At 40.2% G+C, this 12,317-nt stretch overlaps 1 protein-coding gene across 4 annotated transcripts; it reads right to left on the bottom strand.

The window, feature by feature from the left end:
* Positions 1–1,668: 1,668 nt before the first annotated feature.
* On the bottom strand, positions 1,669–10,786 carry RBM12B (RNA binding motif protein 12B). Of its 4 annotated transcripts, none has more exons than XM_059672240.1 (3): positions 10,685–10,700; positions 5,818–5,863; positions 1,669–5,243 (listed from the first exon to the last, which is right to left on the bottom strand). In XM_059672240.1, exon 3 carries the CDS (start codon positions 5,211–5,213, stop codon positions 2,301–2,303), a length of 2,913 nt encoding a protein of 970 aa, XP_059528223.1. In that variant the 5' UTR covers positions 5,214–5,243; positions 5,818–5,863; positions 10,685–10,700; the 3' UTR covers positions 1,669–2,300. The 4 variants fall into 4 exon arrangements, 3 of the variants coding, with proteins under 3 accessions (XP_059528223.1, XP_059528222.1, XP_059528225.1); XM_059672239.1 differs by lacking the exon at positions 10,685–10,700 and adding an exon at positions 10,294–10,669; XM_059672242.1 differs by lacking the exons at positions 5,818–5,863; positions 10,685–10,700 and adding an exon at positions 10,294–10,669 and having other exon boundaries at positions 1,669–5,241.
* Positions 10,787–12,317: the final 1,531 nt, after the last annotated feature.

Below are 12,317 nucleotides of genomic sequence, written 5' to 3'. Positions count from 1 at the left end.
CTCAGTTGTTTGGAGCATCCTGAACACCAAAATGGTTATGGGTTTGATCCCGGGTAGGGACACTTATGGGAGGCAACTGATCTCTCTCACACCGTGTTTCTCCCTCTCTCTCCCCCCACTAAAATTAATAAACATACCCTCCGGTAAGGATTTTTTTTTAAAGCTTATGTTTACTATTGTTGGCCTCAGCTACCACTATCACACCACCCCAGCCTACTTTCAGCAGTTCCACATTGTGATATTTCACTTTTTAAGCTTCATTTTAGCTTTTGATATGTATTTAGTATGTTTTTGTCTCTCATACATTCCTTAAGAATGCTGGTCAAATGAACCATCTATATAATCTTTTAGCACTTAAAAATATCTATTTTGTTCATTGTGCTTGGTTTGGGTATTAATTTATCATTTTCCTAGCTACTTAAAAGCTTACTAATTTAAGGAGTCATACTGATGTGCTTTTTTTAAAAAACAAATTTACCAGTTTACTCATTCTAGCGGCAAGCAGGATATTCACTATTAAAAAAACAAAAAACAAAGTTGGCTTCCTTTGACTTTAAATCACTGAAGATGAATCCAAAATACTTAGAGTACTAATTGACTAAATATATTCTACTTCTGCAATACCCTATTACTAAATGATAACTACAGTATATAAACTCAAATTTTATACTTATTTGCTCAATGTGGATAATCTCTAGATCACAGAATTGAAAAAATTAACTTCCTTTTATGTAACTATAAAAGCCCACAATCAAATTTAGTTTGGTAAAATGAACAATTTTAAATAAGCCAATATGTAATGTTAGTGTACAAGAGAAACCCTCGATATATAAAAACTTTCAAAGTTACTTTGTTTATTAACAATGTTTGAGAATACTAATTTTTAACGCTATTTTTAAAACAATGGAAGAAAATAGGGCTCATGCTTGAAAATATTTTTAGCATCGTCTTACTAAAATTTAAAGTACCATTTAACAAAGTTAGCAGGCAAAAGTGTTAAGAACATGAACTGAAGTCAGCAGTGAGTCTGTTGTAACTGGCTCCATGATTTACTAGCTATGATTTAAAGTATTATTTAACCTCTCCAAACTTCATTATCTCATTTGTGAAGCAGGGGTAAATAATACTCATGATTCTTATCATACCGAAATCGTGCATGTAAAGCACTTATGTTTCCTAGCACACAGTAAGTGCCCAGTATTTTTTAGCCATTATTATTATTATGGGTATAGAAAAATCAAATCCAGTATTTGCAAAAATGTCTACACTAAATATTGAATATCAAAGTCAAAATTCAATCTCACAAGTCTCATTATATTTAGTAAGTCTTTTGATACAAAGTTTTGAATTTTAAAAAATGAGAACCTAAGAGTAAATAGAAGTTATATGGATCATCAGAAAATTCTTCCTAGAAACACAAACTATATCCATTTATCAGTTGTTCCCAGCATAAGCCTGAAAGTCTCCTTGAATCTACAATTACTTTTTGTCTTTTAAGTATTTTGAGTTAAATTATCAGTTTGTTTGATGAGATGTTGAAGAAATCATAGAACTATACATAACACTCTGCACTAACATAAATATTTAATGTAGCTGCTGAAAAACTTCACAAAAGAAGTTGTAATTCTTTTCACCTTTTATACAAATACAAGTTAATTAGTTGGTCTCTCCAGTTTTAATTTTTTTTATTTTTATAAAACTTTTCAAGTTATGAACATAGAAACTAAGAATCTCCTAACTTTTTTACATAAGTAAATTTCAAGTTCACAGTATGTTCATTTTGAAGTACTGATAATGGGAAGCTTAACAGTAATATCTCAGACAAGAAAGAGGGCATTAATTCTGCAGGCAGTCCCCATGAAAATGTTAAACCTGAACAACCAGTTACTGACCATTTCCTTATACATTTTTAGTAAAAGATGCAGACTACAGAATGCAAACAAAAGTGAATATAAAATGTATCTTATTCAAATACAGCTCTACTTCATACAGGTCTTGAGGTTTACCCAGGATATCAACAAAAAAACTAATGCACTCAAGGAATTAGTCCTCTTCCCTACTGCCAATCAACAACAACCAAAAAAAACAAAAGAAAACCATATAATTTTAATTAGGAAAAAAAACGACAATTTGCAAGCAAAAGAAAACGACTTACATTCTACTACTTACATTTGTTCTAGTCACAGGTCAATTTTAAAAAGTTTCATTAGATAATTAAAATAAACACTTTTTTAAAAAACATGAAAGCATTTTACTGCATCAATACTGGGAAGAGGTAACTCCGACTTCGAAAGTGCTCTCTAGAGCAAAATTAACCGAACCTTGCGCGGGCCAACTGGCCTATCATTTAAATCTTTAATAGCAGCCATGGCTTCATTATAGTTTATCATAGCAATAATGGCTTCCCCTGTAGGTAATCCTTGCTCAGTATACTGTATCCTAACTGAATCAGGTATAATTCTGTAACCATGGAAAAAGTCTAGAATTTCATTAACATTAGCTTTAAATGGAAGATTCATTATCTTAATAGGTGTTATTCTACCGGAACTACAATTTAACTTTGGATCAGGCATAAATCTCCCCTCAGGAAAACTTCCCACGTTACGCTTTCCAAAATCAAATTTGCCACCTTCTGGGCGACCAAAATTCACAAAAGGGCGATGACTTCTAAAATCATCGGGTGGGCTCCGGAACTCCTCCCCGGGCGGCCTGAAATGGTCCAGAAGTCTCAAGTCCTCCTCCGGAGCCTCCCCGCGCTCTTCCTCTGGGAGCCGCCGGAAGTCCTCATCAGCAGGGCGTCTGAAATCTTCCTCCTGGGGGCTCCGGAAGTGCTCCTCACGGGAGTGCCTAAGGTCTTCATCCGGAAGGCGCCGCAAGTCTTCATCCCGAGGACGCCGGAAGTCTTCATCCCGTGGGCGCCGGAAGTCTTCATCCCGGGGGCGCCTGAAATCCTCCTCCGGGGGGTGCCTGAAGTGATCCGGGGGCGGCCTCCGGAAAGGCTCCTGCCTTCGGAAGTGCTCCTGGGGCGGCCTCCGGAAGTGCTCCTGGGGCCGCCGGTGTTCCAGGGGCGGCAGCCGCCGCAAGTCCTCCTCAGGAGAACACCGGAAGTCCTCCTCGGGAGTCCGCCTGAAGTCTTCCTCCCTGAGCCGCCTGAAATCCTCCTCCGGGGGCCGCCTGAGGTCCTCCCTGGGTCGGCGCCTCCACTCCCCCTGGGGAAGCCGCCTGAAGTCAGCCTCGGGGGGTCGTCTCCAATCCTCCTCCGGGGGGCCCCTCCAATCCTTCTCCAGTGGCCGCCTGAACTCGCCCTGGGGAGGTCGCCTCCGGTCTTCCTCCGAGGGCCACCTCCAGTCCTCGGGGGATCGTCTCAAGTCCCTCCTGGGAGGACTGAAATCGTCCTCTGGTGGCCGCCTCCAGTCCTCCTCCCTGGGGTGACGTAAGCCCTCTTCCCGATGGTACCTGAAATCCTCCCAGCGGCGTCTCAAGTCCTCCTCGGGAGGCCTCCGGAAATGTCCCTCTCGCCGGTGCCTGAGGTCCTCTGGGGAGCGCCTGAGGTCTTCTGGAGGGCACCGCTCAGGCCACTGGAAATCCCCCTGGGCATGCTTGAAATTGTCCGGCTGCCTCACATCTTCCTGCTGATGCCTAAAGTTTACAGAATGGCCCCTTGTGTATCCTGGTGGGTCATTTGAGTCAAATGAATGGGCAGGGTCTTCTCTATCACGTGACTGTGAATGGTCTTGCCTTCTCTTACTGGAAAAATTTACACCAAACTCCTGCATTTGTGCTTCAGATATGAGTCTTAACAATACCTCCGTCCCCAAGAATCTTCGACGATTTAGACGTTCGGCTTTCATGGCCTGTTCTTCTGATTTGAATTTCACCAATGCTTCTCCCAGACCAACTCCTTTGTCATCATAAAGCAAGTAAATGTCATCCTCAGCAAGAGAGAAGTCTGCAAAGAACTTTTGCACTTCAGCTTTTGTAACATCAAATGGAAAATTTCTTATATATATGCACAGTTTCTGGCCAGAGTAGCCTTCTTGAGAGTATTTTTGTGAAACACGTCCAAGCTTCTCTTTCTCTATTGATGCTGGTCTTTTCTTTTCGTAACATTCAATGAACTTCAACATTTGTTTTCTAGAAATTGGATCAACAAGAACTGGACGATATTGTAAAACAGTCTTATGTAAACCCAGAGCACTGTTATAGTCTTTCAGAGTCTTGAACATCACAAAGGCATATCTTGTTCTTCTTTCATCTTTATATAAAAACCTAATCTGTTCATTAGTCAGATCAGTATCTTTAAAGAAATTCCTTAAATCTCTTTTGTTAATACTTAGGGACAGGTTTTTTAGGTGAACATAAAACCCGAGAGGGGAACGAGAACGAGTTCTTCTGGGAGATTTTGAATGAGATCGTTTTCGAAAATGTCTATCATTGATTTCTCTTGGTGGAGAATGTTCTTCAGTTCTCACAGGAATGTCACCCTCCTTAACTGAACTACCACCAAAATCAATCCACTGTTGTTCTGAGCCTTGCATTACTTCTATAAATCTGGAACCCATATAACTTCTATGACATTTAAGACCTCCTGAAGCATCAATACATGAAGCAAATTTTACCATGGCATGACCATTATTTCGGCCATCATCATGTTTTAAGAAAATTACTCCATCCACACACAAACCAGAAAAAAAGACACGTACATCATCTTCATTTACTACGTAAGGCAAACCTCGCAGAAACAAGTAAGGATTCACAGCCTTCAATGGCCGTGTCTTTCTTGGCCTTAAATCACCATGTCCTGTACCATTAGCATGAAACCCAGCATCTTGATTCATCGGAGAGCCATATCCAGAATTACTTGCTTCTTCTTTAACATCCTCAACAAAATTACTTAAGCAGCCAACCCTTGATGCCCCAGATCCTGGCCGCTCTCTTCCTGTGTGATCAGTTCTTTTCATTTCTAGAATCTTCTGCATTTCTGCCTTACTGCTAAGAAAGAGCTCTACAGATGAATCCTTGATAAACCCTCCAGAACGACTTACGGCACGTCTTGCATCTTCATCTGTTGCAAAAATAATAAAAGCCTCCCCCTTTTCCCCTCCAATTATATGCACTCCTCCATCAGGAATAGTCAATCCCGTGAAAAAGTGACGAACATCCACAGGCCCAGCAATAAAAGGAAGCCCCAGTAAACGGATGACTACAGCCATGCTGAGCTCAAATCACAGCAATAATGACCTGCAGACAAAAAGGTACACATAATAGCAAGTCTTATTTTTGAAGTACCTTATCCCACACTAAGCTTAATAATTACTTGGTTCCTACCTTCTTCAGCATATATAAGTGAAAACAAAATACAAGTTCACAAAAATATTGACTGCATCCAATTTTTAAAAAAGGAATAAACTTCCTCCTATCTAAACATCTAAATAAACCAACTACTTCAAAGATACATTTTCATATCACCTATCCTATATAGTATGAACAATAAAAATATCAAATCTTCTTGTAAGTCTGCCAAGTGCTGCTTCACACCAAGACCAAACTATTTTCAAACTCACTAAGAAACATATCTTCTATTGACACGTAAGAAAGAACTTTGTGGTTTAAAGAATTTTACCACAAGGAATTTTACATATTTACAAAGCCATCTATGGTCAGTATATAATTTTTGCTCTTAAGTTGCTTACCACTAGTGCAGTACTGGCCAGACATAAAGTACAGAAGGCATGGATACCTAAGATGTATTATTTTACTTTTACTTTTTTTTGTCAAGCCTCTGTAAAAAGCCTTAAGCTCTGAATATCTTACCTTTTTTATTATTTCTTGGAGACCTGTTAATTCTGTAAAAGCAACTTAACTGTGGAAAGAAAATGAAATATAATTAATCCCAGGACCCTGTAACTGATCTTAAACAACGCCAGATTAGGATAGTCACTTCAGAATGACCTACTTAAAAAGTGAAGGAACCACAACTATGGACATTACAAGATGACCTTTTTTATTCCAAGAGGAAATGAATCATCTTTTAGCAAAAAGGAGGTACACGTTCAGAATAGACATCTGCAAGTTACTTAAAAACAAAAGCCTTTTATAAACTAAACTTGAGATGGTACAAGGAAAGGCATGATGAAAATGTTATATATTTTAATTGGACTGTAGGTTACATGGGTGTATAAATTTATTAAGACTAAATGAATTCTATCATTAAGGTCTGTGCATTTCACTGTATATAAATTTTACATTCACTTAAAAAAGAAAAAGAAAACTGCTCCACAAGTAAAATGACAATTTAAAAACACCAGCAAATTCCCAAAAACTTTCAATCTCTTCCAACCATGAAAAGACCCAACACCTAACTTATGTCTCTCTTGCAATTCTCCTCCCTTTCAAAACATAAGACCAAATCAAATTTTAAAAAACCATTCAATATGACAAAATAAATTAATGAAACACTAACATTTCAAATTCAAACACTAATTTTTAAAGCAAAATCCAAACAATGGCTATGATTTGGATACAATGCTAAGTTCTACATACACAGCTCACACTTCCAAACATGGAACAAAATATAATTAAGGCAAATAGTAAAATATCCCTAAAATCAAAAATCTCAACTACTACCACTCCCTATCTTAAACTCAACTACTACTCCTTAAACTCCTAAAAGAATTACTCTTAATTCACTTCAAGCCATAACCCAGCGGTTCTCAACTTGTGGGTCGAGACCCCTTTGGGGGTCGAACAACCCTTTCACAGGGGTCGCCTAAGACCATCGGAAAACACATATATAATTACAAATTGTTTTTGTGATTAATCATATGCTTTAATTATGTTCAATTTTTAACAATGAAATTGGGGGTCACCACAACATGAGGAACTGTATTAACATTGTTTGCGGGTAGTTTTTATCGTGCACTAACAGGTGGTGCGGGCCATTTCTGCTAATTTTTTGCGCAAATGGCAACGTTCAGTAAAATTATGATAACTTTAGTTTACGTATTTATACGTTACCCGCATTCTACCGCTAATCTATAAAAAAACGTATCCCGCGTCTATAAAATACGTGTCCCGCGCTCTACTACCAGTCTACGTAAAACGTATGAATATGTTTCCCGCATACAATGTGTTAAAGGGTTGCGGCATTAGTAAGGTTGAGAACCAATGCCCTAACAGGTTTGGCTCAGTGGATAGAGCGTCAGCCTGCAGACTAAAGGGTTCTGAGTTTGGTTCCGGTCAAGGGTTTGTGCCTTGGTTGCACCTTGGTTGCGGGCACATCCCCAGTGGGGAGTGTGCAGGAGGCAGCTGATCAATGTTTCTCTCTCATCAATGTTTCTAACTCTCTATCCCTCTCCCTTCCTCTCTGTAAAAAATCAATAAAATATATTTAAAAAAATAAAATTCACCTCAAGCCAAACAGAAAAATGTTCAGATAATCTCCTTAAGCTATGTCCTGAGTTCTAATGAAGAAACACAAATGACAATGTAGGAAAGTAAAAATATAATAAAAATACATTAATTTGGAATGTTTGGGAACTATCAGTATTAACTACTGAAAAATCCCAACTTAGTGTTTAAGGAAATTCACATCTAATACTTTGAGATACCCAAAGTAGTCTTTCCAAATAAGTTTTTATGACCTGCTAATAATTATAAATTTGTTCTTAATGGACAAATAAATGTTGTTTTAATTCGGTACTTACAGTTAAGTACTACTCTTCCACAAAGTAGGATCTGAAGATGACTTTAAGGTCTACAAAGTTTATTTTCTTTTGAAAAGGGTCCACTGGTTAAAAAAACTATTAGCTAAACTAAAAAAGTTATCAAGAAATTATTTGGCAGTCTACATCTTAATTATCAATGTCAAATTGGTATTAAAAATATTGTGATTTACTATTAAAATATTTGCATGGTAGGTATATGGAAATCTCTGTACCTTCTATTCAATATTGCTGTGAACTTAAAAAACACTGCTCTAAAAAAATATGTATTTAAAAGAAAAATCTGCACAGTATCAAAAAAAATCAAGTACAGCCTAATTTATTCAATATACCAACATCCACACCAGCAATTTAACAAAAACTATAAATGGCTTCTGGAATACTTGTTTCCATTCAAGTTCTGAGACTCCTTCTTATGCAAACTGAGTTAGCTCCTTTTTTACTTTTAAAATATTTTAGAAAGCAGTGTAAGTACACATCATTTGTCCTTGCCAAATTTTTATTATTTTATTTTTTAAAAGATTTATCCTGAGAACATAAATAAATCTACAAGAAAAGTTAGGGATGTTTCAATGAGTAATTATATGTCAAATTCAAAAGATTTCTAGTAATATATCCCAATTTAAAAACAATTATTTTAACTAAGTAGTTAAAATGAGCGCAAATTTTATAAATTCAATTTAAGCAGACTAAAAATTGTTTCAATTTGTCACAATTAAATATAACAAATGCTTAAACTTTTTTGCCTTGAGATACTTGGGCAGTGGTCGGCAAACTCATTAGTCAACAGAGCCAAATATCAACAGTACAACGATTGAAATTTCTTTTGAGAGCCAAATTTTTTAAACTTAAACTATATGGGTAGGTACATTGTTATTAACTTAATTAGGGAACTCCTAAGCTGGCCTTTGCTAAAAACGTCCTCAATCCGATTGAGGTACATTCGCTGAGGTCGGCCCCTTCCAACTCTCCCATCCACACTCGTCTTGTATACTTGTTACGTCTGTCTCCTTTCGTTCATCCTCTCTATATGTCCAAACCATCTCAACATACCTTTCTCAATCCTCGACACTGCATCTTCTTTCACTCCACAACGTTCCCTAAAATTAACTTCATAAACTTTACTTAAAGTTTTAAGTCTTAGTTAAACTATAGGTACGTTGAATAAAACTTGATATCATACTTAATAACTATATTATTTATTGATAAAATTAAATTCCTTACAATTTACCTTACAATATCCATAAAATTGCATCATGACAATGACTGGCCCAGGACGAAACCCACTTCTGCGCATGGGCCACTAAGTTTCAATTGTACTCTACGCGCGCGCCCGCACGTGGTGTTTCGTGGAAGAGCCACACTCAAGGGGCCACAGAGCAGCATGTGGCTCCGGAGCAGCGGTTTGCCGACCACTGTACTAGGGTAATGTACCATTTATCTCTCTACAATAACTTAAGAGACCACCAACTACCTATAAGAGATCAGTTCTCAAAATAAGCACTTTTCCTGTAGTTGCCATGTAATTTCCTTAAGTAAATTTTGCAGAACTTCTATTCTTAGAACATCACACAAAAAAAACAAAACACAAATACTCTAAAGCACATAAAGTTTTACTACTTCTGAATGCAGTACAAGTACTTTTTGTAACTGCTGATCTAAAGACAGAGATAGGTTAGAACTTCTAACCTATGAAAAGAAGGAAATGGGTCCTTAAGAGCTCATTTAAGGGCAAGTCAGTGAAATTAATAAACTTATTATGCTGCTATTTTTAGCCAAAATTCATCCCCCTAATACCATTATCACTAAACAACAAGAAATGAGTATATTCTAATCAAGCCTGGGGGGAGGGGGGAACGGGACAACTGGAGGAGGGCTAAATTTAAAAAGGCACGATTTCAGATCCATTTGATTTTAACTAGTGAATAACGAGTCATTTTCCAAACGCGGTCAAGGAGAGAAAAATGCGACTTCTTAAAGCCCAGAGTTACGATAAAGCACACTCAAACTCTGAAGGCGTGAGTTTCCCCTGCAGAAAAGAATCTACCCCCTTGTGCCCAATTAGTTATGATGACCTGCCTTTTATCCTTTAATAATGTAGATGGTTAAAACGGAAACCAAAGGCATGAAGGTACAGAGCCGGGGTCCCCAACAGGCACTGAAAATGAAGGCGACTCCACGTGGCACGGGTTTTTCCCAAACACATCCATCCATCCCCAACCGGGGAGCAGCCGGGGGCGCAGCTTCCGGAGCCCCACGGCCTTTGTCCGGCTGCCGGGGGTCAGGGCTTCCTGCTTCGCGCCAGGCCGGCGTCGCTCTGCACGATCCGCTGCCGTCGCCGGAACCTTCGGACAAAACCAGCTTTCACGTTAACCTGGACCGCCCCACCTCCGCGCCTTTCCGTTACCGGGTGCCAAGGGCACACATTCCACCGGAACGCGCCGCGGGGCGCACCGCTCGCTCCCACGTCTAACGCTCCGGCCCCTTCTCCTGCGCCTAACGAGCCGGGCCTTCTTTCCGGCCAACACCGACTACGATGACAGAGCAAAGGGAGGGAAAAAAAAAATACCTAGGAAATCCGACGAAATCTTCACTTTTAAAGAAACCTGGGAAGCGCACACACAACAGCACGTGGAGGCTGACGGGAGAGCCGGTGTGGAGCAAGGGAAGAGGGTGCCCTAACGGGAGAGCGGTGCCCGACGCGGGCGGGGGCGGCGGCCGGCCCCGCCTTTCGCGGTTCTTCCGTCTCCGTGGCCGACCCCTCCCCACCCCCGACGCGCCCCCACGGTAACTGCCTTCGCGCTTGGCAACAAGCACACACCGCTGCCGCCGAGTCGGACACACGGGCGGGGGGGTGGGGCGGGGGAACGGGGAGGAGGAGGAGGAGGGACACTCCTCGTCGCGGCAGCCTTCCCAGAAGGGCCCCTCAGTGAACCTAGAAGAAGATGGCGCCCACTCACCCCTCCACTCCGGACAAACGGACGTACACTTTGCCCATGCGCTCTCCCGGCGTCACCCACCGGCCCGGCGCCCCGACCAGGTTTGCGCACGCGCCGTGACGCTCACCCACTTCCTGTTGTCAAGGGGTGGGGGCGGCGCCAGCCCGAGCCCGCGCGGCTTCGCGGAGCTTCTGCGCATGCCCAGGTTCCAGCCAATCACGGGAAGGAGAGATTCTGAGCCAAAACTGGGAGGTTAATTTGTGGTCTTCAGAAGCTTGGATAAAGAACTGCCTGAGTACAGCGCCCAGACGTTCCCGATTTCGAGGAGTTAAGGGGTGTAAAGGCAGAGAAAAGTTGGCGGTTTCTTTTTTTTTTTTCTTTACAGCGCTGCACAGTTATTTGTGTGGTGTAAACAACTTCCAAAAGGATCGTTGTAAACTCTTTAAAAGGCCAAAAAATGTTAGTTTTACTGCCTTTATATATTCCCTGAGTCACCGTGGTCGGCAAACTGCAGCTCCCGAGCCACATGCGGCCCTTTGGCCCCTTGAGTGTGGCTCTTCCTAAGCCTTAGGAGTACCCTAATTAAGTTAATAACAATGTACCTACCTATATAGTTTAAGTTTAAAAAATTTGGCTCTCAAAAGAAATTTCAATCGTTGTCCTGTTGATATTTGGCTCTGTTGACTAATGAGTTTGCCGACCACTGCGCCTAGTGAAATGCCAACACCCAGGGAGGCTTAATAAATGCATACTCTATTCAACTTTATAGGCATTAATAACTTTATGCCTGCATTTGTTGATCATATTTTATGGTGTTTTGAAACATGAGAACAGAAAGGCCAACCATGAAAATTGGGAAGTAAAAAGCAGTTACGGGCATGTTCTGCAATGCCTGTTCTGTAATAGCTGGTGAACCACCTCGCATGTGATATTATTTTATTATTTACAAATCACAAGGCAGCCCACCAGGTTCATAATTATATATGCATTTATCTGTTGATTCAAAAGGCTCACTAAGAAAGCAAACATCCTATGTTTAAAGTTTACAGATGAGAAAGAAAAATTGAGTTTTCAATCCCTAGCTCACTGCAAAATACCCATTCTTTAATTTAGTGATATAATTGTGAGAAAGAAGAGGCAGCTTAACAAATGGACAATAGGTGGTTCCTGGAGTGAGAGCCACCATTTACTGACTTGGGCAAATTACTTATAGAAGTAGATACGTATCTGAGACTACATAAGTATAAGTGACTTTTTTCAGATGTCAAGGTGATCCAGGGACAAGCCCTTGGGAAGCTAGGCTCATTGACTAGGTGGCATTGACATTGATTATTCCCCACAGTCCAGGGTTGGGTCCTGGCCTGGCAAGCTCAGGAACCTGAACTTAAAAGCTAACATTGTTTGAGGGTTTATTGTATGCCAGGCCCTGTGCAGTATTATCTCATTCTGTTCTTTCTTCCTTCCTTTCTATCTTTCCTTTTTTTTTTTTTTTTTTTTTTTAGCATAGTTAGGACCAAAAAGATAAAGGACCCTGCTAGTGCTTATCTTCAGCCCTTGCCTTTAAAGAGGCTAATGAACACATGTGAAACACAAGCAAGTCTTGCTGTTCTAAGAGACAGTAAAAGGGATTTCCTCATTATTTAAACATATTAAT

Source organism: Myotis daubentonii, chromosome 17, assembly GCF_963259705.1.
Source record: "Myotis daubentonii chromosome 17, mMyoDau2.1, whole genome shotgun sequence".
Taxonomy (NCBI): domain Eukaryota; kingdom Metazoa; phylum Chordata; class Mammalia; order Chiroptera; family Vespertilionidae; genus Myotis; species Myotis daubentonii.
This window is presented reverse-complemented; position numbering and strand designations above follow the sequence as displayed.